This window comes from Dreissena polymorpha, chromosome 13, assembly GCF_020536995.1.
Source record: "Dreissena polymorpha isolate Duluth1 chromosome 13, UMN_Dpol_1.0, whole genome shotgun sequence".
NCBI lineage: Eukaryota > Metazoa > Mollusca > Bivalvia > Myida > Dreissenidae > Dreissena > Dreissena polymorpha.
In genome coordinates this window covers 37,079,403-37,104,503 of record NC_068367.1, presented here as the reverse complement: position 1 = coordinate 37,104,503, position 25,101 = coordinate 37,079,403, and the positions used below count along the sequence as shown (strand labels likewise).

The 25,101-nt window shown below is 37.0% G+C and overlaps 2 protein-coding genes and 1 long non-coding RNA gene across 6 annotated transcripts in view; 2 read left to right on the top strand and 1 right to left on the bottom strand.

Moving 5' to 3' along the window:
- LOC127854871 (inositol hexakisphosphate kinase 1-like) overlaps positions 1–7,916 on the bottom strand; it is a 31,858-nt gene extending 23,942 nt beyond the window's left edge. For all 4 annotated transcript variants that reach the window (XM_052389965.1, XM_052389962.1, XM_052389969.1 and 1 more), the window contains exon 1: positions 7,719–7,916. The gene's annotated coding sequence lies outside the window, so the exon portion shown is untranslated. The remainder of the gene's footprint in view (positions 1–7,718) is intronic.
- Positions 7,917–8,118: 202 nt separating this feature from the next.
- LOC127854890 (uncharacterized) lies at positions 8,119–12,782 on the top strand. The gene is made up of 2 exons (XR_008037185.1): positions 8,119–8,189; positions 11,459–12,782. It is a non-coding gene; the product is annotated as an uncharacterized LOC127854890 (long non-coding RNA).
- Positions 12,783–18,198: 5,416 nt separating this feature from the next.
- LOC127854589 (uncharacterized) lies at positions 18,199–19,395 on the top strand. The gene is made up of 2 exons (XM_052389651.1): positions 18,199–18,487; positions 18,833–19,395. The coding sequence occupies exons 1-2, from the start codon at positions 18,199–18,201 to the stop codon at positions 19,393–19,395; spliced, it is 852 nt and encodes a 283-aa protein (XP_052245611.1).
- The last annotated feature ends 5,706 nt before the right edge of the window (positions 19,396–25,101 follow it).

Genomic DNA, 25,101 nt, shown 5'->3' with positions numbered 1-25,101 from the left:
GGAGACTGCTACACTTCTCTTGTCCGGCCAGGCCTTGAGTATTGCTCCACAGTGTGGAACCCTTTTACAAAGGACCTGGTTTACAAGCTTGAGATGGTACAGAGAAGGGCTGCTGGATACGTGACCAACCGATACCACAACACCAGTAGCGTATCCTCCATGATCGAGCACTTGGGGTGGGAAACGCTTGAGTCACGACGGACCAAAGCGCAACTCACCATGCTGTACAAAATCATCAATGACCTGGTGGATATCCCAGCCAACCAATACCTTGTACAATCCCCAAGTCGCTCTAAGGACCATAACAAGAAGTACCACCAACCGTCTACATCCACATCTTACCACAAGAACTCATTCTTTCCACGAACCATATCCGTTTGGAACCACCTCTCTGCGTCAGTTGCAGAGGCCCCTGACTTGGTATCCTTCAAGCAGTTGCTTTCCCCACTCACCTTCTAATCACTGTTAGGTGCCCAGCTTCAAGTAACCCCTAGTGATTCCCATTGCTGTGCCGGCCGCGGCCGCGGCCACCGTAACCGGAGAGGTCTGGGTTGAAGAGGAGAAAACGAAGCTGGCAAAACTTTTTACTATCAAATCTCTTCTATCTATCCTATCATTTCATATCTTTCTCTTAACCTAGCACCACCCGTCGCGTAATAATCAAGTGTGATTGCGCCGACGTATGATGTAGATGTAGATGCTGTATATTTTGTAGGTCAAGTTTGGTTACGAGTGGGCGTGTAGATAGCTGACACTTGCTACCCCGTGCTTTAAAAGGGTCCTTTTCACAGATTTTGGCATGTATTGAAGTTTGTCATTAAATGCTTTATATTTATAAATGTAAACTTCGGATCTAAAAACCTCCAGTAAAAAAAACTATAATAAAATTAAAGAAAGAAAAAAGTATACCGCAACTCGGCTCGAACCACTGACCCCTGGAGCACTTGAGTTAAAGTATATCGCTTAGACCAGTCGGCCATCCGTGCTCATGGCCAGTGATGTATTTCATGATAAATATAAGCAATCCTCGTAGTATCACAAAATATAACGACAACAACTGATTTTTCCAAATTATTCAATCGTTTCGCGTTGCATCGCTTTATAATTTTCAGGTTTTTAAATCGTCAAAAGGTGCATATAATGGATATTTTAGAGCATGGTAAATGTTCAGTATTACTGTTTCCTCACAAATATCATAACTACAACGAAAATTTGCGAATCTGAAACATGTTTTTTCAATTGAATTAATTTACGTGAAAAGGCCGCTTTAACCCTTGATTACTTAGATACGTATTTTGACGCATGTTTAGTCTCATAGAAAGTTAACTTTAATAAAAGACCTTTATTACTGTATTCAAGTTTTAAAGGCTTCATTTCCAGCCCTAAGATACTGATGAACAGCAAACAGCCTAAAATCTGAATAGACTGCGAGTAACTCACAGGCTGTTCTGGTTTATGCTGCTTGCACATAGCCATTTTCACTTTGCTTCTGAGTGGGAAATGATTAAAGCTGGTCTCTTTGTTTATATTGGGATGGTTACTTGTATCCTTTTAGTTGTACATGAATCTTTTATTTAAAATAAAGCTGTTACTTTGTTTATATATAACATATAAAAACAATTATTTTTAAAGTTAGCTTCTTTAATACAAACTACATGTACTTCATTGTGGATTTAAAGTTCATACATTTAATCCTAAGCACAGTAAGTAAGTAAATTTGAACAGAAAATTAATCTCACAGTTGCGCCACTCCACCCACGATGTGTTTGAATGCATACCTAAGAGGAAAGTAAGCGGACAGGTCGACTTGTATCCCATTTATCAGGGCATTAATGTGAGAATCGGATAAAGGTACATAAGTCCTCGTTATCGGCTCTTAACCCGAACATTTAAAGGGACATTTTCACAGATTATGGCATGTATTGAAGTTTGACATTAAATGCTTTATAATATTGATAAATTTTAAAATATGATTTTTAATGCCAGTAAAAAACAAGAATAAAATTAAAGAAAAAAAGTAACCCGCAACTGGACTCGAACCACAGACCCCTGAAGTAAAAGTCTAACACTTAGACAACCCGGCCATCCGTGATCATACAATGAGTGATGTATTTTATACATGTACTTTATATAAGCAATCATCGTAGTATCACAAAATATAAAGACAACAACAGAACTCTCCAAATTATTAAATCGTTTCACATCGCAACGCTTTATAATATTCAGGTTTTAAATCGTAAAAAGATGCATATAATGGGTTAATTAGGGCATTGTTAATGTTCAGTATTACTGTTTCCTCACAAATATCATTACTAACACGAAAACTTGCGAATCTGCAACATTTTTTTATTCTGTCAATTTACCAAAAACGTGAAAAGGACCCTTTAACCCTTTAGTATCTTTAGATCCTACCAAGAGTTCGACTTTTTTGCTAGTGATCAGGAGATTAAAGGATAAAGTTGAAGGTCGGTTCAAGATGCGTACGTCATCGTAAGAGCCTCTAAACCTGAACCTTTAACCTGTAAGTTTCTTAAGATCCAAGAGGTGGGTTGTTCTATGGCATAAAGGTAAGTAGCTTATCAAGTAATCAGCTGACTGTGTCGAAGACATTTAGAGATATTATAATAAGCCCCATTCTGCGAAAACTGAATTTAACCCATTTATGCCTAGTGGACTCTCCTTTCCTTCTAAATTGGATCAATTTATTTCCAAAATTAGGGATGTCAAGTATATTTATTTCTATATTTATAATATTTCTTACAGAAATTCCTTTAAGCAAACAGCGCAGACCCAGATGAGACGCCGCATCATGCGGCGTCTCATCTGGGTCTACGCTGTTTGCAATGTCCTTTTTTTTCAGGACGCTAGGCATGAATGGGTTAATGCATGTGCATACATTGTTATCCCAGGCTTATCTTGGACGACACTTTCCGCCTAAATTGGATTTTTGTTTATAAGAGGCTAAAATTTCATACAGTCAAGCGGAAAGTTTAGCCCGTGATAAGCCCGCGCGGATAACACTGGGCTGTACCTTTACTCTTATGCATTCAGTACAATTTTCGCCAAACGTGGCTCCAATGATTACTTGTTGCATAATATCGACCACATGCTTGTTTCTAAAGAGGGCCGGAAACGGTGATGCTCGTTCGTTCCATATTCGGGACCTAGGGTGATACATAAGGGTCATGTATAAGAATAATATTTATCAGAACTATGTTATGCCATACTAGAGTATTTCTATATACGATTATTGGCAGATGGTATTGTTCTACTTGGTTGTGTTTTTGCTGTCGATGTTGATTAAGATGTTTGGGTTTTCGTTGTTGTTCAGGTGCTTGTATGGTACTTTGTTGTTAAGGTAGGGTTGCTAGTTGTTTGGATGTTGGTGTCGTTGTTTTTGTTTTCGTTGTGTGGGTTGTTGAGTTTTAGTTGGTTGTTCGTTAACGTTTTGTTCTTTTTGTTTGTTGTCTTGTTCTTTTTTGGTGATGGTGTTTTTTTTTTGGTTGTGTAGGAAAGCTGATGTTTGTTCTTGTTAAGTTTGAGTTGCTGCTGCTTATGATGTTGGGTGTTCAATCGGTGGTGTTGTAAGCTGTGTATAATAGCAGAAGTTTGTTTCAGTGGAATTCGTGCTGCGGTTGGTAATGGTGTATTGTTGTTAGTTGTAAATGATAGCTGATGCTTGTTGCTGTTGTTGAGTTTTTGCTGCTCTTGATGATGCTGTTGGGTGTTCAAGCGGTGTTGTTATTTGTTGTGCATGAAACCTTATGTTTGATATTGTTAAGTTATTGTTGCTGCTGCTGATGATGTTAGGTGCTCAATCGGTGTTGTTGTTAGTTGTGCATGAAAGCTGATGTTTGTTGTTGGTGGGTTTGTCTTGCTGCTGATGCTGAAGTTCGTTGTTTAATCGATGCTGTTGTAAGTTGCGCATGCTAGCTGAGGTGTATTGCTGTAGAGTTTGTGCTGCTGTTGATGATGATGTTAAGTGTTTAATCGGTGTTCCAGATTTTACGACCAAATGTTTCGCTAATTGATCTAAGTCTGCACGCTTATAATTGGAGAGTGCTCTTTGAAACAGAGGTTTAATGCATGTGCGCACAGTGTTGACCCAGATTAGCACGTGCACAAGTTAATCAGGACTTCCACGTTTAAAGTAGTTTACGTTTGAAGGAGGAAGACTCTTCTTGATGATAATTCGGTTGAGATGGAACGTGTCGTTCCTGATTAGCCTGTGCAACACGTTTTCTCAGAGCGCGACCCTATTAGCTGGCAGATGTATTTGTTGATTTCTTGGAGGTTCGAACAAACTATTAACTTACTTTTTTCCCACGTGCGCTTTCTTCTTTTTGTTCCGATTCCCTGATTGCACAACAAAGAGCAGCACAAATTATTTTACAAAATATTTATAAATGCTCTTAGACTAATCCTTTCGTGTATTAAACTAACTCCTAAATTAAGTTACATAAAATTTGAATTTTATAAAAGAAAATAACTTAAGTCTTGTATATTAATTCACACATATACTTATATTAAAATGAAGTGAACATTTATCACAATTCATTAAGTGTCCTTTTCTACGGAATTAATTCCAAAGTCATAATCCTACTTTGCTTATTAATCAAACACAAAGATACCCAAGATCTCCGAAATTCAACAAATAACACGTCGACATTCCAATCATTTATGCACAATCGGATGATAGGTATAGAGCATGAATACTGACTCATTGTTAGCTTAAGACAGTGAGATTGTTAACCCGTTTAAAGTAAAATACGAGTGATTTTGTCAATGAACAAAAATCGGTCAACCAGGTGCAATGGTTTGTATAGCCTTTACAAAAACGCGAACGAATGAAAAGACGTATTTGGATGCAACAAATATATTTCGAACTTCCTTATTTTTAACGACTGGCCTTTAGAATCAAAATACACCGTTGGCTTATTTACAATAACAGATATATGTAGTTATAATACATGCCTTTTTCTAATTTGAATGTTAATTTTTACATAAGCATCATGTTAAAATAGCTCGAAACATCAAACTATGGAACATAACTTCATTTTTCATTGTGTCATTATATCACTTACGGTATTTACAATCAAATTTATTTAACTACAATCTAAAATAATATACAAATTTTTGAAAAAAAAAATGTCTGCTGGTACAGATAGGTAAGGTTACTACTGGAAGTTTGCTGCGCAGTGTTTGTTTGCTGGTAATGATAGGGGGGCGGTGTACGGGCAACCTCTATTACTCGAACTCGAGATGATGTTTATGTTTTTAAGCTCAACAACTGGGTCATTCATGCTTACAAAACATATTAAATCCCACTGTCTTCACTAATGTGACACAGATATGTATGATACGGTATGTCTTTGAATATATGTCGTTTCAAAGATTGTGTAACGAAAACTGTGCGTTTTTTACTGAATGATTGTATCATTTTCACGCGTTGGTTATCTAGTTCCCCACGCTGTTTCATATTAACATCAACCTCTAACTTATCTTGTTCACACAGCTAAATATGTTGTTACCACGAATCACCTCATTGCGACTTACTAAAGAACATGTAAGTTAAGAGTGTGTTAATTAAAGCGTCACCCCTGTAAGTAGAGGATCGGCTAGTTGTCTTTTATGATAGACCTTTATTTATGATTATCTTAATTCATTATTCATATGCTGTATGGCATCCGCTTGTAAGCAATGCAATCGCAAACCCTCGATATAAATGTCTGCTTGGAAGCAATGCAATCGCAAACCCTCGATATAAATGTCTGCTTGGAAGCAATGCAATCGGAACCCCTCGATATAAATGTCTTCTTGCTAAGCAATGCAATCTGAACCCCTCAATATGAATGTCTGCTTTGTAAGCAATGCAATAGGAGCCCTTTATGTTATGCACTACATTAACTTTAATAAATAAAGAATTGGAAGATTTCTGCCTGTAAGTGCATATCCTTATCAATATGATATTATCAGAGGCCGGGAAGGTATAAAAAAACATACAGTCATCAACAGTTATTTAATGTCATGTCTGTGTTACGTCAAAATATTCAGAGCCATTTTCATAGAAGTTATAATACGAAATGGTGACTCAAAATCGTGTGCTCGTATCAAGTCAAATGGTGTAGGACTGCGAAAACGTATTTTCTCGAGTCGCTGTGGTTAAGATTGTACTAAAATGTACTTTCTCGAATCGCTGTGGTTAAAATAGTACTAAAACGTACTTGCTCGAGTCGCTGCGGTTGAGATTGTACTCAAACGTACTTTCTCGAGTCGCTGCGGCTAAGATTGTACTTAAACGTACTTTCTCGAGTCGCTGTGGTTAAGATTGAACTTAAACGTACTTTCTCGAGTCGCTGCCGTAAAGATTGTTCTTAAACGTACTTTCTCGAGTCGCTGTGGTTAAGATTGAACTTAAACGTACTTTCTCGAGTCGCTGCCGTAAAGATTGTTCTTAAACGTACTTTCTCGAGTCACTGCGGTTAAGATTGTACTTAAATGTACTTTCTCGAGTCGCTGTCGTTAAGATTGTTCTAAAACGTACTTTCTCGAGTCGCTGCGGTTAAGATTGTACTAAAACGTACTTTCTCGAGTCGCTGCGGTTAAGATTGTACTAAAACGTACTTTCTCGAGTAGCTGTGGTTAAGATTGTACTTAAACGTACTTTCTCGAGTCACTGCGATTAAAATTGTACTAAAACTAACTTTCTCGAGTCGCTGCGGTTAAGATTGTACTAAAACGTACTTTCTCGAGTAGCTGTGGTTAAGATTGTACTTAAACACTTTCTCGAGTCGCTGCGGTTAAGACTGTACTAAAACGTTCTTTCTCGAGTAGCTGTGGCTAAGATTGTACTTAAACGTAATTTCTCGAGTCGCTGCGGTTAAGATTGTACTAAAACTAACTTTCTTGATTCGCTGCGATTAAGATTGTACTTAAAATTACTTTCTCAAGCCGTTGTGATTAAGATTGTACTAAAACTTACTTTCTCGAGTTGTTGCGGTTAAGATTGTACTAAATTGATAAAGAATTCGTTTTATTTTTTTTCTTCTAACTCAATTGAAACAAGACAATAACCAAGTCACTGCGATTCATATTGTACTACATTGATTAAATATTGGTTTTATTTTTCTTCTTCGACCTAAATAGAAACTCTGCCTTTAAATCCATGTTCAAGATGAACAGATAGTACGGAAAAAAGCGTGATTCATATATGCGGACATTTTATGCGCTGGAGTGTCAAGTAGAGATTTCCGCAATTATGATAACTACAAGCCATATGATCTTGTGTCTTAGTTAACAATACAATGACTTGTTTACATATTTTCGTATTACAAAAATGTAATAAAATTCACTTGTTAACAAATCTGCGATATGTGTAATAAATATATATATATAATGCATCGACTTACGCAATGAAAATAATATCCACTGGCATTTTCTACGTCACACTTTTTTTAGTAAAACTTTAGTAAATATTTATTTTTAATATCACATCCCTTTTAAATTTGTGTATTCGTGGCGTTTGAAAAGAATCATCGACGCATTCTTGTGTATATATTGTTTATGTGTTTTGTTTTATTATTTTGAAATCAGTGTACAACAAACAATTCCATTTAGATATTGCATGACCACCGAAACAACTATCACCATAACAAAACAACAACTACAATACTATCAACAATAATATACTTGAACAATAAATTTTCAAACTGTTTTACCTTAATGGAAATTCCAATAAGCGATGACCACTTGTGAACACGATGCACGAAAAATAATGTTTCATATGTTTGCACATCTGTATTTTACGCGAATAACAGCCATTAATGTTTATTTCACACCCTTCCGCGTTTTACGGGACCGTATATATAGTGGGACACAACACGTGTTCAGCGCGTGAGGAGTGAGTAACAGCTCCCGATAAAGAATTTTGTGCACGGGGGTAGCAACAACCAAATACAATATATGTTTGAATTCGATTAATATAATTTTCATGGTTTAAGTTTACGAATTAGAATAAAATTATTTTCCCGAAATAAAGTGTACTGAAACATTGGGCACACTGAAAGTGTGCACGAGGAAATCGAGTGTGTTTGGCGGTTCTCCCTTATTGAGCTTTGGAAAGAGGAAGGTAATATATGTATTTATTATCGTTGTGTGAATGAATAAACTGGTTATACAGGTTTTTGAAGGTGATATATATGTCCAATGGTGCGGAAATCAAGATTTCCTCGTGCACAGATTTGTAGGTTTAGTCATTCGACAGGTAAGCAGGGTAGAGCGAAGACTTGATTTAAATCGTTTTATTTATTTTCTCAACCACATTTAATTGTGAAATTTGATTTATTTTTGTGTCGTATTGGCGTTGGTAATTTATTAATATGGACAGTCAGGGTGAGAGGAGAGATCGCTTCGCCGGCGGGGACAGGGCTGGCACAGAAAATGGACACACGTAGCGACCACGTGGTAGCGGTCAAGAAGGTAGACCCTCGGGGATAGAGGAGAATTGTTTGACGTGTTTGGTTTACATATAATACGCACATTGTGAAGAAAAGTATCATTTCTCACGTTTTTCTCTTGTAAAATGTAGTTTAAAGAGGCATGTCCTTTTTTTTCGGAAAATCATTGGTGTCAATCCTGATATAATTGACTGTATTGTCGGCGCTTAAGAATTACCATTCTTATAATTACCTGAAAAATGTGTATCTGGAAATAACCAATCAGCTTTAAAGCAGATAGATAAGCAGATATTAACGAGTCTGTGCAGGATATGTAAAATAATGGCTGTATTGAAGAATTAAAAGACATCCCTCATGTTGTTAGTCAATCAAGTGTAGCCGTGAATGAAGCCGGAAGCTGGATTTGTGATCAAAGAGGACAAGTCAATATAAGTACCAGTTCAGAGGCTAGAATGGGTAGGATTAATCCAAATGTTTTCTTTTGAAATTCCCGATAGAAGAATAACTGATTTTAAAAATACTCTTTTAAAGGTATTTTCTTCCATGCCAAAGGTTTCGGCAAGGGATTTAGCTAGATGTACGGGGAAAATTGTTTCAATGATGACTGTTATTGGTAGTCTGGCTAGGTAAAGACTAGATATCTTTATTCTAAAATCGTTTCTAGACCGTCATTGCATAGAGTTATAGCCCTTGAACCAGATAGCTTATTTATTTCCGAATTTAGATTTTGGTTAGGTCGCATAGATGGCATACAATCAAGACATTATAGTAAAACTAAATGTGTCGAAGTTTTAAAAGTTTACAGTGATGCAAGTGGGTTTGCCGGTGGGGCTTATATTGTTGATATGTCAGGTTTTATTTTTCACGATATATGGTCAAATGACGATTGCAATACATGTTCTACTTATAGAATAATTAATGGAGTAGTTCTAGTTTTACGTGCCTATGGGAATTTTTTAAAGGGGTTGCTGTTAAGAGGTTTTCTGACTCTGAATCACGTGTAAAGTTGGTAAAGGTAGGGAGTTCTAAAATTGAGTAACATGATCTAGCACTAAGCATTTTAAGTATGTGTTTGAAGGTGAATATAGGACTAGAAATACAATGGGTTCCAAGAGAATTAAACTCCATTGCCAGTATCAGTAAAGTGAGAAATACAGATGAATGGTAAATCTCACGAGATTTCTTTGGGTATTTAAATGGTAGGTCGGGTCCGATTTTGATTGATCGCTTGGCTACTTTTAAAAATGGAAATACTTAAAGATATAATTCAAAATTCTTTGATTTTGAAACAGAAGCAGATTGCTTTACACAGTTTTGGGGTACCGATTTGAGTTGGTTGATGCCCCTATTTATGTCGTAGGAAAAACAATTTTGCACTTTCTAGAATGCAACGCATATGGCGTTTTGGTGGTACACAGATGGCCTAGTGCAGCATTTTGGCCATTCTTATTTGAGGCTGGTAATGTACAAATGCTCTTTGAGAAGGATATTATTGTGTTTGACAAAGGGCAAACTATTTGTATGAGTAATAATCACTCTGTTTCAGTTCAAGACCTTTTTCAAGAAATGTTCTTGCTATTCAAATTTAACTATACTATATGTCGTTTATATGTGAATCGGTGATATGAATGGTTTGACTGTTTTGCTATACTTATGGTATAGTTGGGATTTTTCACGTGTTTATATGTGTAGAAATGATTCAATGGATGTTGTTTTTGTATAGCCATTAAGTATGTATAGAAACCATGTTGGTGTATGTCCGTTTGCACCTGGTGCTAACGAAGTCGTGTACAGTACACGAGGAATGGAATATTTGCAAAAAAGAAAGCAAAAATAGTACTTGCAAAAAAAAGAGCAAGGGTTAAACATAATAGTTTTAAAAGTATAATACTTGCAAAAAAGATAGCAAGGGTAATATTTATTTCAAATTGGAAAATACTTGCAAAAAAGAAAGCAAGGGAAACGGTTTTGTTACAGAAAGTCAATTTAAAATGTTGGTGTGTGTGTGTTTCGTGTCTGTCTGCCTCTGGGGTAGACGCGATTGTGTGTGGCATTTCGTGTGCTCATGAGGTTGTGGGATCGTGTGGTCGTTGTAATTCTGGTCTGGTTGTGTTTTCTGATGATGGATTGAAAAGGGCCAATTCTGGGCCGCTGGTTCGGAGGTGCTTAGTGACTAAAGCGGATGTGTAGAGGCTTTGATTCTTAGATTTGAGATTTGTAACGGTGTGTTTGGTGCGTTTTTTTGGGGGGTTTGGCGGTTTGGGGACTTTGAATTGAAAGGATGCGATACAAGATTTTTTGAGGATTGTGCTATTATTATTATTTTCAATCATAGTAAAATGGTTCAATTGTGCAAGGGCGAACAGGTTTTGACATTTTGTAAAACAAATGCAGTTTTATGCCCTGTCTTCTACTTGAAAAAATGTATCTTGGTAGAAACTATTCTAGATATTGCAATATATGTTTCGTTTAGAAACATAACAAATTGTAAGAAAATGAATAAATACATTTTAGTTGGCTCAAAGCAGATGAGTTACAGTAGACAATTAGATATTTTGCACCACATCTTTCGTGAAATTTGACTTAAACCTAATGTTCACGGGTTGCATTCATTTCGGTCAAGGGAAGCAACTGCTGTTGCAAATAGCGGTGTATCTGAGTGTTAAAAAAGCATGGGCAGTGGAAGACTGTTGGCGCTTAGGATCGCTGCGTGAGAGATTCGGATGAAACACAAACAATTATTTCTTCTCGTTTGGATTTGTAAATATATATGGTACTTGGTGTTGTATGTTGTTAGTTGTGCGTTGTTTTTTTGCCCCGTTCTTTTTCTGTCGATAAAATACCCTGCTTGTCATGACACCTAAACAAATGTGTTTGTTTTTATTCTAAATGGTTAGATGATAAATAATTTATGTTTGTCATAAAATGTAATGGAATATAAAACATAAATGTATTTATTATCGTTGTGTGAATTAATAAACTGGTTATACAGGTTTTTGAAGGTGATATATGTCCAATGGTGCGGAAATCAAGATTTCCTCGTGCACAGATTTGTAGGTTTAGTCATTCGACAGGCAAGCAGGGTAGAGCGAAGACTTGATTTAAATCGTTTTATTTATTTATGCTCTGTTTGTGTGTTGATGTTAATATTATGTTTTATGTGTTTCAGTGAGTTTTATGAGAGCAGACGGATGACTGACTTGAGATAGAAAGGGGCATTGGTTCCGGACATTTTATCATGGGATTTACATAGTTTTCTAAAAAGAATACTTAACGTTTACGATATAGTAACAGCTGATTATTTGTAGATTTCTCTAAAATTAGAGGCTTCAGGAGGTGATGAAGGCACCTAGACACCGGTCTTGAGCCATGGGTCCTCATACGTCCCCCTGCCATTAAAAGAAAAATGAAAAATGAGCAGTAGGGTTGCGTATCCCGCTCGCGGTTACACCTGAATCGTTCGTTACCACCGATTATTGTTTGGGGTGTACGTGAAGTCATGTGCACTTCTCTTAATTGATGGTAATGAATAAATCTTGTAATTATCGCAGCTGCTTTTATCAAAACTAATGCCTCACTTTTATGTACTTTTCGCAAATAGGCGTTGTGGATGGGCATAGGGGGCGTCCTCGGTGCGCTTTGGGCATCGGCGGCGGACGGGCGGTTGTAAGGGCCGTGGCATCCTTGGTTGGGCTTGTGATTTTGAATTGTGTAGTTAAATTGTGCAATTGTATGATTTTGAGTTTAGGCTTGACGTCTGATGGGTATTAATAATATTCAATTATTCACATGTAACGCATGAGCATGTTTAATGATACGTATAACGACGTGTTCTACAGAATGGATTTAGTATCGTTTCAGTTCTTAAATTTATGAGAAGGATGTCGCAACGTTTACTGACGTCTCGAGACTCTTCAACTGAGCGGTGCCATTGGGGTCGATATCTGTTGCTCATTGAACACATACGATCGTCAGAAGATTTGTTTCTTGCATTTATGTGTAGAAAGCCCTGTCAGATACAAACACCCACTCCGTGCGTGTGTTTCAAGAAATAAAATACCCTGCTTGTCATGACACCTAAACAAATGTGTTTGTTTTTATTCTAAATGGTTAGATGATAAATAATTTATGTTTGTCATAAAATGTAATGGAATATAAAACATAAATATGTGTATGAATTTAATGTTTTTTTTTATGTAAATACCATTAATTCTGTTAATATGTATTTTATTGTAATTATTATTTCATTTGGATGTTTGTTATGATTGACGCAGACAGTAGACTGCCGAGATTCTTAGCCAAAGAAAGAAAATGTATTGAAAAATATATGTCTTGTTTTGTTTATTTTGCGATAAGTAAGAAAATACATTGTATATTATTTGAGAATCGTGTATATCAGAAGTAAATGAAGCGGTATTTGAGGAACTACTTTGGCCATAATGACTACAAACATGCCGACGCTTCATCCTAGAATTATATTCTTAACCCTTTGCATGCTGGGAAATTTGTCTTCTGCTAAAATGTCGTCTGCTGAATTTCTAAAATAAGCATTTTCTTCGATTTTTTTTCAAAGAATACTATCAGAATAGCAAACAGTTTGGATCCTGTTTGGAAACTGTTTGCAAAGGCCTTCAAAATCCGGTTCCAGCACTCAAAGTGTTAAAGAATAAAATACTAGAAACAATGTTATGGGCGAACGGGCATAATAGACAAATAAAACATGAAACATGACTATGCCACACAATCATGTTTCCCATATTTTACCAATTATTTAATCTTATTTTTTATTAACGGAGAAATTACAAGCTATGACTGCAGGTATTGCACCTGTTAAAAACATTCAAGCACAATATGTCAATTCTAATGCAAGATATTGAATATTATAACGGTTTTGAACACTTTTACTTTTATATTCTACTTTGACCTTAGCCATATTGCAGGTCTGCCTGTAAGCACTTACACAAAGAGTTTCAGCAAAATGACTCTATCTAAATTCAAGTAAAATGCGGAAGGTGTTTGCCTCGTTATTTAATAACAATGACGCCGCTTAAAATGACCTGACTGGCCCGAAAACATTCATAAACTACGAAAGCTTGCTACAAACGCATTTTCATCAAGGTTTGACACTTATATTTGAGTTACTAATTGACCGGATATCACATGCTCAATTCCTTCGCCCACACGTTAACCCAACGAAGACCTGGTTTCAAAAGAGAATCAAACACATGGGCCACTCTGGATCAGGATCAGCAGACGATTTATTCCATATTTTTTTGGCGGAGGAGTCCGGAGATAGCCGATGTATCACGATTGACACATGGGCAACACACCGGAATAAAAAAGCAGGTGTCTGGCTAGTGTATTTATTTAACTTGACAAGACCTTTTGAAGCCTATTACAGAAATTGAAGACACATTTTCCGGATTTTTACGAAGCGATGCTTTGTGGGGAGCACTCACACGTACTCCTATGCATTTATGGTAAACAGTCCTTGTTCATACGTGTTGGTTGATGCGTGTTGTTCTTTTCCACCAACAGGACATAAATATAAAAGAGTCGGCGATCTTTTTTGAAATAGACATACAATATCATACATATACACTGTGTCAAATTGGTGAAGACATTTATGAAACAGTCACTTACTTTATTAATTATTCATTGACAACACTAATGTGTACATGGATTATAGCGTAGTTATAAAGAGATTATTTCGGTATTGTAAGCATGAATGACCCAGTCGTTGAGCTTAACCCATTTATGCCTAACGTCTAGAAAAAAAGGCATTGGCAAACAGCGTGGACCCAGATGCTTAAAGGAATTTCTGTAAGAAATATTCTAAATATAGAAATAAGTATACCAGACAGCCCTAATTTTGGAAATAAATTGATCTTATTTAAAAGGATGGGAGAGTCCACTAGGCATAAATGGGTTAAAAACATAAACTCGAGTGCGAGTAATGGAGGTTGCCGTCAGACCGCCCCTCTCCCCAGCAAACAAACACTGCGCAGCAAATTATAATAAGTTAAATAAATTTGATTGTAAATGCTTTTAATGATATAATGACAATATTGAAAATGAAGCATTGTTTGATAGTTTGATGTTTCGAGCTATTTTAACACGATACATATTTAAAAATTAATATTTAAATATAAAAATCGTGAATTAGTAACACTTATATATGTCCTTGTTTGCGTTTTGTTCGGTAAATAAGTCAACGGTGTATTTTGATTCTAAAGGCCACTTGTTAAAAATAAGGAAGTTCGAACTATATTTGTTGCATCCAAATACGTATTTGCATTCGTTCACGACGTTATTGTAAAGGATATGTAAGGCTACACTTTGAAAACATTTAAACACTTAATTAAATATGTTTATAATTTGTGGTTTGCCTACATTAGCGTTAAGCAAATGCACAGGGCGTACATGTGATATCGTAGCGATAAAATGAAAACCTATTCTTTCTTACATTCTTTTGTGAGATTTATTATCGAATCTCGGGCATATCAAGTTTTAAGTAACCAACCTCACTAAATTCGTGTCAGTCGTTTCGACTGATTGAGTTTGTACTTTAAAAACGAATCAACATTTGAAGTGTTTGTTTGTTCGTGTATTATAGATAGACCTTTCTTCTGACTGCCTTCGTAAATACCTTTTAACAGCCAATCCTTAAATATAATGCTTTAATAAAAGCAACAACAGGTTTAATTTATTTCAAGCCAAAAATAACGTTCTTTGTATAACCGTATTACCGTAACGAACACTTTAAACGTTGATGAATAACACACTAGAATAAAAGTAGGGAAGACATGGTAACGGAACATAGACGAAATCATAGTTTTTACAATTGTGTATATTGTCAGGTCAGTCAAAAGGTCATTTAAGAATGCTTTGCATGCACTCTGTTAGAATATTTCGCAATATTATGTAAAAATAAGTATGTTCATACGACACAAACACCGAACTTTCAGTTCAGATACGATTAACGTGTATGTATCGGTGTGTCGCCTTAAGTGTGTCGGACTTTTAAGCGAACTCATTTCTATAATTGATGTGTTAAATTACTTACAATACACATACAAGAATTCGTTTTCACGAAAGCAAGTAGATTGTTCACCAAATAAGTTCTAAAATATATATTATTTGATAGGATTTAACTGTTCATGTCATAAAAAACTTAATATGGCGACTTACATCGGGCGACTTATGATATAATCATATAATAGTTCGTACATTATTGCGACAAAATGAAGTAAACACATAAAAATCAATGTCCCTTATAGCGATATCCGAAATTTCAACGATAGATGTGGTTTCGTAACATAGATTTAACAAGATACAAAATGCTTTTTGTTAGTTTTTTGCGGAGCAATATTTTAAACACATGTTCATGTACCAAGACAGTGTTCGGGTGCGTATGAATAGATATTATTGCGGGAAATTAAAATGGAATAAAGAGCTCCACACACAAATTAATACGACCATTCTGTATCTCTTTAAATGTATGTTACCATACCACATCTAGCGTTGAAATTTTGGCTATTGCTTTAAGGAAATTTGAATGTTTGTGTTAACTTAATTTTTTTTAAATATTGTACGAAATATTCGTTGCTTTTGAGTATGTTACTTTATGATACCGAATTATTATACGTAACATAATTTTTTTTAAAGGGATCTTTTCACGCTTTGGTAAATTGACAAAATTGAAAAAAGTTGTTTCAGATTCGCAAATTGTCGTTTTAGTTATGATATTTGTGAGGAAACAGTAATACTAAACATTTACCATGGTCTAATATAGCTATTATATGCATCTTTTGACGATTTTAAAACCTAAAAATTATAAAGCGTTGCAACGCGAAACGATTGAATAATTTGGAGAGTTCTGTTTTTGTCGTTAAATTTTGTGAAACTACGAAGATTACTTATATAAGGTATAAAATACTTCAAGTATATGTACTCGGCGGAATAGCTCAGTAGGCTAAAGCGTTTTTACTTCAGGACTCTGGCAGGACTCCTGGGGTCACTGGTTCGAAACCTGGTCCGGGCAATGTTCTTTTCCTTTTTTTAATTTTATTCTTGATTTTTTACTGGAGCTTTTACGATCCAATGTTTACATTTATCGATATAAAGCATTTAATGAATACGTTAAAAAATGCCAAAATCTGTGAAAAGGCCCCTTTAAAGCTTTTGATATAGCTGTAATTACGTTTTGAATGCCTCATAAGACAATGTATCGCTCTGTTCCTTTGGCTGATTGTATCTTATGTAATTGCAAATCTGATTGTACATTTGACTGAACACTGTTTAAGATAAGCCAACGCTGCTTGATTTCTCACGATTGGGTTAACTTAAATATAGTCACATAGAGCCGTGTACGTCACACGATGTTAAATGCCTAACAATGTTGTTTACGACGTAATTTGTAAACAGTCGAACATTGTATACAGTTTTTTATACAGCTGCATATGGCGTTTGTTGGATAAGCTCTATCACATCCAGCACAATTGTATATAGGCACGATATCGGGACGATATATACTTGCAAATCGGTATTTACATCTGTCCGACATCGGCTCCGCATCACGTTTTACTGCCGTCGTTCCACCGCAATTATCGCAAGATTAAGAATCTCGGCCCGTCATCGCGCCCTTCGTTTCATCCCCGTTTGTGAGATTGGTTAGCGGTCACCACAACGGACAGGCGGGGTTCCCTCCGGATACTAAGTTTTCCCATCACAGAACAAGACCCTTCACAAATTAAATGCCTGACTTAAACAAATAAATAGCAGGAAAATGCGGTGCAGTCTAGTAAGATTATTAGGTGGGAGTGCTGGGACACACTTCCTTATTTACTTGAATACTATCATTTCCAATATCCTTATGAGTGTAAATTCTCGTGTCAGTCAGAAAAGGACGGGCCCAGAATAGAGTAGGCCAGAATTTTTTGGATTGGCAACCACCAACATACCTGTCGATGAAGTATTTATTCATAGATTTTCGAGATATTTTTGTAACCAAATTCCTTTGTTTTCTGAAATTTTCCCAGTTTAAAGAAGATTTGTCTTTGTTATATTTATTTAAAAGCAATCTCTTTTTGTAAACTGCTTGCCTCAGCGCTCTAATAATAAAAGGGGCCGGCCTTTCTATAACCCTTTTCCTTCTAACTAGGTCATGCTTGTCAGCCACTTTAATAAATGTATTACTAAAATTGACATAATTGGTATTGACATTGTCACACGGTTCAAGATAACACATTGCTTGTGAAAGATCTCTATTGAAAGCATCAGTATAAAATTGTTGAAAGCTTCTGTAAGTACAAAAACGTTTCTTGTGTAGTGTTACCTCATGTTAAAAATGTGTTCCAATAGTATTATGAACATCACTTAAACCGAAATTAAAATTAAATGTACTACTAATAAAAGATCACCTGTTGGTTAAAATAAGATCTAAAAGTGTTGGTTAACCATTTTTTGTAAAACAAGTAGGTTTCTTTAAAATATTGGTGAGATTAAAATATCACATGAGTTCAAAATAGGCTGACATTTCTCGGCCAGTAACATATCAAAATGTAAATCCCCTATTACCATACAATAATCAGTTTTAGACAGTATTTTATCAATAGTCATATTGAAATCGTCTTGAAATGTTGCATCAGATAAAGACGGTGGTTTGTATGCTCCACATATTATCCATTTTGACCCATTTAAATTTACTTCTACAGATATTGATTCAATGTCTTTAAATTCAATGTCACAGCCCCAGCAATGTCTGACCGCAAGTATGCCATTACTCCTACACCACTGGCTGTCCTCCTGTCTGACCGCAAGTATTCCATTACTTCTTCACCACTGGTTGTCTGACCGCAAGTATGCCATTACTCTCCACCACTGGCTGTCTGACCGCAAGTATGCCATTACTCCTCCACCACTGGCTGTCCTGTCTGACCGCAAGTATGCCATTACTCCTCAACCACTGGCTGTCCTGTCTGACCGCAAGTATGCCATTACTCCTTCACCACTGGCTGTCCTGTCCGCAAGTATGCCATTACTCCTCCACCACTGGCTGTCTGTCCGCAAGTATGCCATTACTCCTCCACCACTGGCTGTCCTGTCCGCAAGTATGCCATTACTCCTTCACCACTGGCTGTCCTGTATGACCGCAAGTGTACCATTACTCTCCACCACTGGCTGTCCTGTCTGACCGCAAGTATGCCATTTACTCTCCACCACTGGCTGTCCTGTCTGACCGCAAGTATGCCATTACTCTCCACCACTGGCTGTCTTGTCCGCAAGTATGCCATTACTCCTCCACCACTGGCTGTCCTGTCTGACCGCATGTATGCCATTACTCTTCACCACTGGCTGTCCTGTCTGACCGCAAGTATGCCATTACTCTCCACCACTGGTTGTCCTGTCTGACCGCAAGTATGCCATAACTCCTCCAACACTGGCTGTCCTGTCTGACCGCAAGTATGCCATTACTCCTCCACCACTGGCTGTCCTGTCCGCAAGTATGCCATTACTCCTTCACCACTGGTTGTCTGACCGCAAGTATGCCATTACTCCTCCACCACTGGCTGTCCTGTCTGACCGCAAGTATGCCATTACTCCTCCGCCACTGGCTGTCCTGTCTGACCGCAAGTATGCCATTACTCTTCCACCACCGGCTGTCCTGTCTGACCGCAAGTATGCCATTACTCCTCCGCCACTGGCTGTCCTGTCTGACCGCAAGTATGCCATTACTCTTCCACCACCGGCTGTCCTGTCTGACCGCAAGTATGCCATTACTCCTCCACCACTGGCTGTCCTGTCTGACCGCAAGTATGCCATTACTCCTCCACCACTGGCTGTCCTGTCTGACCGCAAGTATGCCATTACTCCACCACCACTGGCTGTCCTGTCTGATCGCAAGTATGCCATTACTCCTCCACCACTGGCTGTCTGACCGCAAGTATGCCATTACTCCTCCACCACTGGCTGTCCTGTCTGACCGCAAGTATACCATTACTCCTCCACCACTGGCTGTCCTGTCTGACCGCAAGTATGCCATTACTCCTTCACCACTGGCTGTCTGACCGCAAGTATGCCATTACTCCTCCACCACTGGCTGTCCTGGCTGACCGCAAGTATACCATTACTCCTCCACCACTGGCTGTCCTGTCTGACCGCAAGTATACCATTTCTCCTCCACCACTGGCTGTCCTGTCTGCCCGCAAGTATGCCTTTACTCCTCCACCACTGGCTGTCCTGTCTGACCGCAAGTATACCATTACTCCTCCACCACTGGCTGTCCTGTCTGACCGCAAGTATGCCATTACTCCTCCACCACTGGCTGTCCTGTCTGACCGCAAGTATACCATTACTCCTCCACCACTGGCTGTCCTGTCCGCAAGTATGCCATTACTCCTCCACCACTGGCTGTCCTGTCTGACCGCAAGTATGCCATTACTCATCCACCACTGGTTGTCTGACCGCAAGTATGTCATTACTCCTCCACCACTGGCTGTCTGACCGCAAGTATGCCATAACTCCTCCACCACTGGCTGTCCTGTCTGACCGCAAGTATACCATTACTCCTCCACCACTGGCTGTCTGACCGCAAGTATGCCATTACTCCTCCATCACTGGCTGTCCTGTCTGACCGCAAGTATGCCATAACTCCTCCGCCACTGGCTGTCCTGTCTGACCGCAAGTATGCCATTACTCCTCCACCACTGGCTGTCTGACCGCAAGTATGCCATTACTCTCCACCACTGGCTGTCTGACCGCAAGTATGCCATTACTCCTCCACCACTGGCTGTCCTGTCTGACCGCAAGTATGCCATTACTCCTCCACCACTGGCTGTCTGACCGCAAGTATGCCATTACTCCTCCACCACTGGCTGTCTGACCGCAAGTATGCCATAACTCTCCACCACTGGCTGTCCTGTCCGCAAGTATGCAATTACTCCTCCACCACTGACTGTCCTGTCCGCAAGTATACCATTACTCCTTCACCACTGGCTGTCCTGTCTGCCCTCAACAAGTAATAGTTATCCACCACCAACTGTGCACTTGGAAAGGAATCCTTTATCTTGGTCTCTGACAAAAACAAAAGGTCAACCATACTTTAAGTTAATAGCTCTTGGATATATTGAAACTTATTTCGAACACTGTATAGTTCTCGAGTAGGACTAAGTCGTATTTCTTACCAACAGCCGTTCTTCATAATCAGCGTTTAGATTTAATGACGGTGAAATTTATTAAGTGCTTGTATTTGTTCCTTAGAAAAATTCGTGCGGAATAATTTTTCTTTACCACGATGAAGCATTTTATTAGTAATATCTTCTATACAAAAGTTCATATAAATGTTTATTACACTAGGAGGTGCTGGTCTTTAAGGAATGGCAGGTGATTTTATTAATCATTATCAGTCAGATAGCTTTTGTCGTTGTATACATTCAATTAAAGGATTCGTTCAAACATTATCTTCAGGTAAAATGAATTACTTCTGATAATTTAGTTTTTTTCCAAAATCATTTGGAGCTCAACCAATAATAATAAAAAGTTAAGGGTCGGTACAAACATTCAGGATCGGTTGGGTTAGTGGACACAGACGACTTTTGTGTCCAGGCTGAATGATGAAAAACCGCGAAACATACTATATTTCCTTGTGCACACTTTCAGTGTAACCAAGCATTCAGTACATGGCATTATGGGAAATAGTTTTCTTCTCATGCGCAAACTCAAACGATAAAAATTATATTTTCAGTAATATTACGAAAACTTAACTGTTTCTTTAATACGAATATTTCTATGTTATAAAACATGTATTAAAAAGCAATTTTTAAAAGAAGGTAATATACATAAAAATATGTTAAAAAAATAACTTCATGAGCTATGATACAACACACATTTACAATTCACTGCATGCTATTGGTTTATGACGACTGCCATAATACATGACAGCTGGTAGATAATATAACGGTAGTTATTTTTAACTCTTTCAGTGCTGGAACCGAATTTTGAAGGCCTTTGCAAACAGTTTGGATCCAGATGAGACGCCACATAATGTGGCGTCTCATCTGGATCCAAACTGTTTGCTATTTTGATAGTATTATTTTTTTTAAATCAAAGAAAATGTAAATTTTAGGAATTCAACAGACGACATTAAAGCAGACGACAAATTTCCCAGCATGCAAAGGGTTAACATTTGGCCATGCTCTGTGAAAAGTGGCTTTAAATGACACTTTCCGCTTTTAAGATATTTTTTCAAGAAAGTCTCTTTTTAGCAAAAATCAAGTTTAAGCGGAAAGTGTCGTGTCTGATTAGCCTGTGCGAACTGTACAGGCTTATCTGGCACGACACTTAACACACATGCATTAAACCCCCTTTTCACAGATCACGGCCCATATAAAGGGGCCTTTTCACGTTTTGGTAAATTGACAAATTAAAAAAAGTTGTTTCAGATTCGCACATTTTCGTTTTAGATACGATATTTTTTTAAGTAAACTGTAATACTGAACATTTACCATGTCCTAAAATACCCATTATGCATCTTTTGACGATTTAAAAACCTGAAAATTATAAAGCGTTGCAACGCATATGCATCTTTTGACGATTTAAAAACCTGAAAATTATAAAGCGTTGCAACGCGAAACGATTAAATAATTTGGAGAGTTCTGTTGTTGTCGTTATATTTTGGGAAACTACGAGGATTGCTTATATAAATAAAAAAATACATCCACTCACAGCATGAGCACGGATGGTCGAGTGGTCTTTGTGGGAGACTATTTATATTACTTATATTACGTTGCTCATAATATCGAATATGACGTGTAGCTTAAGAGACAGCTGTAAGTTAAGGGAATAATTACATAAAATTATGCTGCATTGTTTTGTGGACAGTTCATTTTCCGAATATCAATAACACATATAAATAATACTTATATGTTTGTTAGTTTGGGATATATAATCAAATTTTATATCACCAAGTTGATGATTTGCTGAAAAAAGGAATAAACTGCTAGAAAAGCATCTACAAAACATGTGTTATACCCACTGGTACGAAGAATACGTCTGGTATGCTGGAGTCATCATATACATGTGTTTGTCTGTGTGTCCGTACAAACGAATAGACGCTTTAAAGGTGTCTCAATGACTCTTAGGTACTCGAGTCACATGAAAAGATGAGTTGTGCGACTATATAAATACGTCTCCGTGCGATGATGAGCGACATAAACTTTAAAATGCATACATATCAATTTACGAATAAGTTAAATCAAGTATGAAGTATCCGTCGCCAAAGGCGGAGGGATATAGAATTCGCGTTGTCCGTCCGTTTGTAACAAAAAAACGAATTTGCTTGTTTTATTGTTAATTCATGGATTACACCATTTAAACTGGCTGACGGATTTTTGTTCGTTGGCAAAAACTCTCTTACCTCACTGAAAACGGATTAACAAACCCACTTTCTTAAGCTTATATTGATTCAGTATTCATACACTATACCTATCATCCTATGGGGAAAACTGATTGGAATGTCAACGTTATATTTGGATTTGGATTTAGGAGATCTTAGGTACCTTTGTGTTTGATTAATAATCAAAATAGGATTATGACTTTGGAATTAATTCCGAAGAAAAGGACCCGCATGTTTTGCTATGCAATATGTTATATTCATTGTATTATAAGTATTTGTGTGAATTAATCGACTAATTAATGCGGCGTCTCATCTGGGTCTACGCTGTTTGCAATGTCCTTTTTTCAGGACGCTAGGCATAAATGGGTTAAAAATGTATGCAATTATCTCAATATTTAACTATTTACTGATATTTTGCACATATTTACCGACCTTAATACCTACATATAACAAATTAAATGAAATATAATAACACTTTCAATACTGAATTAAACAAGACAAGTGCGGGTTTTGGGCGGAAATAAAACCCGGGTAGAAGTTAATTGGTCGTGTACATGTTAGTATATTTCCCGTACCCGGGGTACATTAAAGTATACTTAACAGTTACCGGTGTACATTTAAGTAGTACCCGAGCCGACAATCACCAATCTAACCCACCTTAGTATATCGTAAGTGACTTTAAATATGAATGCAGTGTACCGGTTCTTACAAGGGACACCAGGTGCGTATCTTGAATGGGGGGCGTTTCCTATATTCTGCTTTAATTCCCAGCTGATACATCTCTTTGGGCGGAGAGCGAAAAACATCACAGAGATGGGAATTGCGGCCCTTTATGTTCGCTTGAGAGTTGCCTTGGGCTCGGTTGCCCCTTTTCCCTCTGGCGCGGTGTATTGAGATCATTTTTAATAATTTATTTTAAGTGTCCGATTACCCAATGCAAAGCTCGTTAAACATTCACTTACATAGTTTCTGTCGATATATATTTTACTCATATATAGTTCATACAGAATGTAGTGTCAATGGAGTTAGATATTCTTTATAATTGCATGTGTTCATTCTACCAGATATTTATTAAACATTAGGTATATGTGTAACACAAGCACCAAAAAGACTCATTGGATTTTGCTATACATGTGTTTATATATTTTGTTTACGAAATGTGTATATACTGTTTTATTTTACACTATACTGTGTTAATTGTTATGATAACAAACTGCCTTAAAACTGCCTACATGTAAATTATGTATTTATAAATGTTATATTATGCATAATGTATGTGTTTTAATTCTCGTATCCCAATTAATTTTACGTTTATATATAATATTGTATGTGTTTGAGTTATTTATTCATTTTTTAAAATTACGGTAAAATCAAATGTGTTCTACTGTAGAATATACTTTAAGCTTATTCGGTTAACATTTAATATATAAAATATATATATTTCTATTTTAGGTTATTTATTCATCTTGTTAAATTTCTTTTCTATATATGTCTATACATTAGAAACAATTTAGTTACAAATCATAGATAAATTCGTTTTTATTATTGCATTTCACCAAAATGTTCGTTTCTTTGTTTATCAATTATACGTTTGCTTATTATTTATTCTTGTTTGTTCTGTTACAAATCACAGAGTGCCTTGTCAGTTCCGTGTTCATTAAAATACTATTGTCATTGTCGACATATGCTTTTGCATTTTTCTAAATAAAAATTATAACTTTATTTTAGCATAATAGACTTGCCCCCACAAACAACACATTATTTTTGTAAATATGTTATTTATTTAAGAAATAATCGACGGGTAATCGTTGGTTATTGCGGTTATAACCAACGGTATGGAGTTCCGATGCGTAGGAATTAAACCACGAGGGCGTAGCCCGAGTGGTTTGATAACAAGCATCGGAACGACATACCGTTGGTTATTACCGCAATAACCAACGCTTACACGTCGATTATTTCGATTCTAACACGATTTCGCTAATAAGTTATCTGCGATTCAAAGGTTTTAATTAAGAAATAATCGACGGGTAACCGTTGGTTATTGCGGTTATAAACAACGGTATGGAGTTCCGATGCGTAGGAATTAAACCACGAGGGCGTTTATTAACCAAACGTCCTCCATTTTTTTGCGAAAACGTGACGTCAACACAACAATGAAAATCAAATGACGTAGTCTTCATTCGTAAACAGTGCGCGGACAATCAAAGTGACGTCACTTTAAGCAACCGTTGATATATCGGGGTAATAACC

Excerpts from the sequence above, each read along its gene's own strand:
- LOC127854589 (XM_052389651.1), top strand. The coding sequence starts at position 18,199 with ATGTCACAGCCCCAGCAATGTCTGACCGCAAGTATGCCATTACTCCTA. Across the intron at positions 18,488-18,832 it reads ACTGGCTGTCCTGTCCGCAA|TATGCCATTACTCTCCACCA; the intron begins GTATGCCATTAC and ends TCTGACCGCAAG.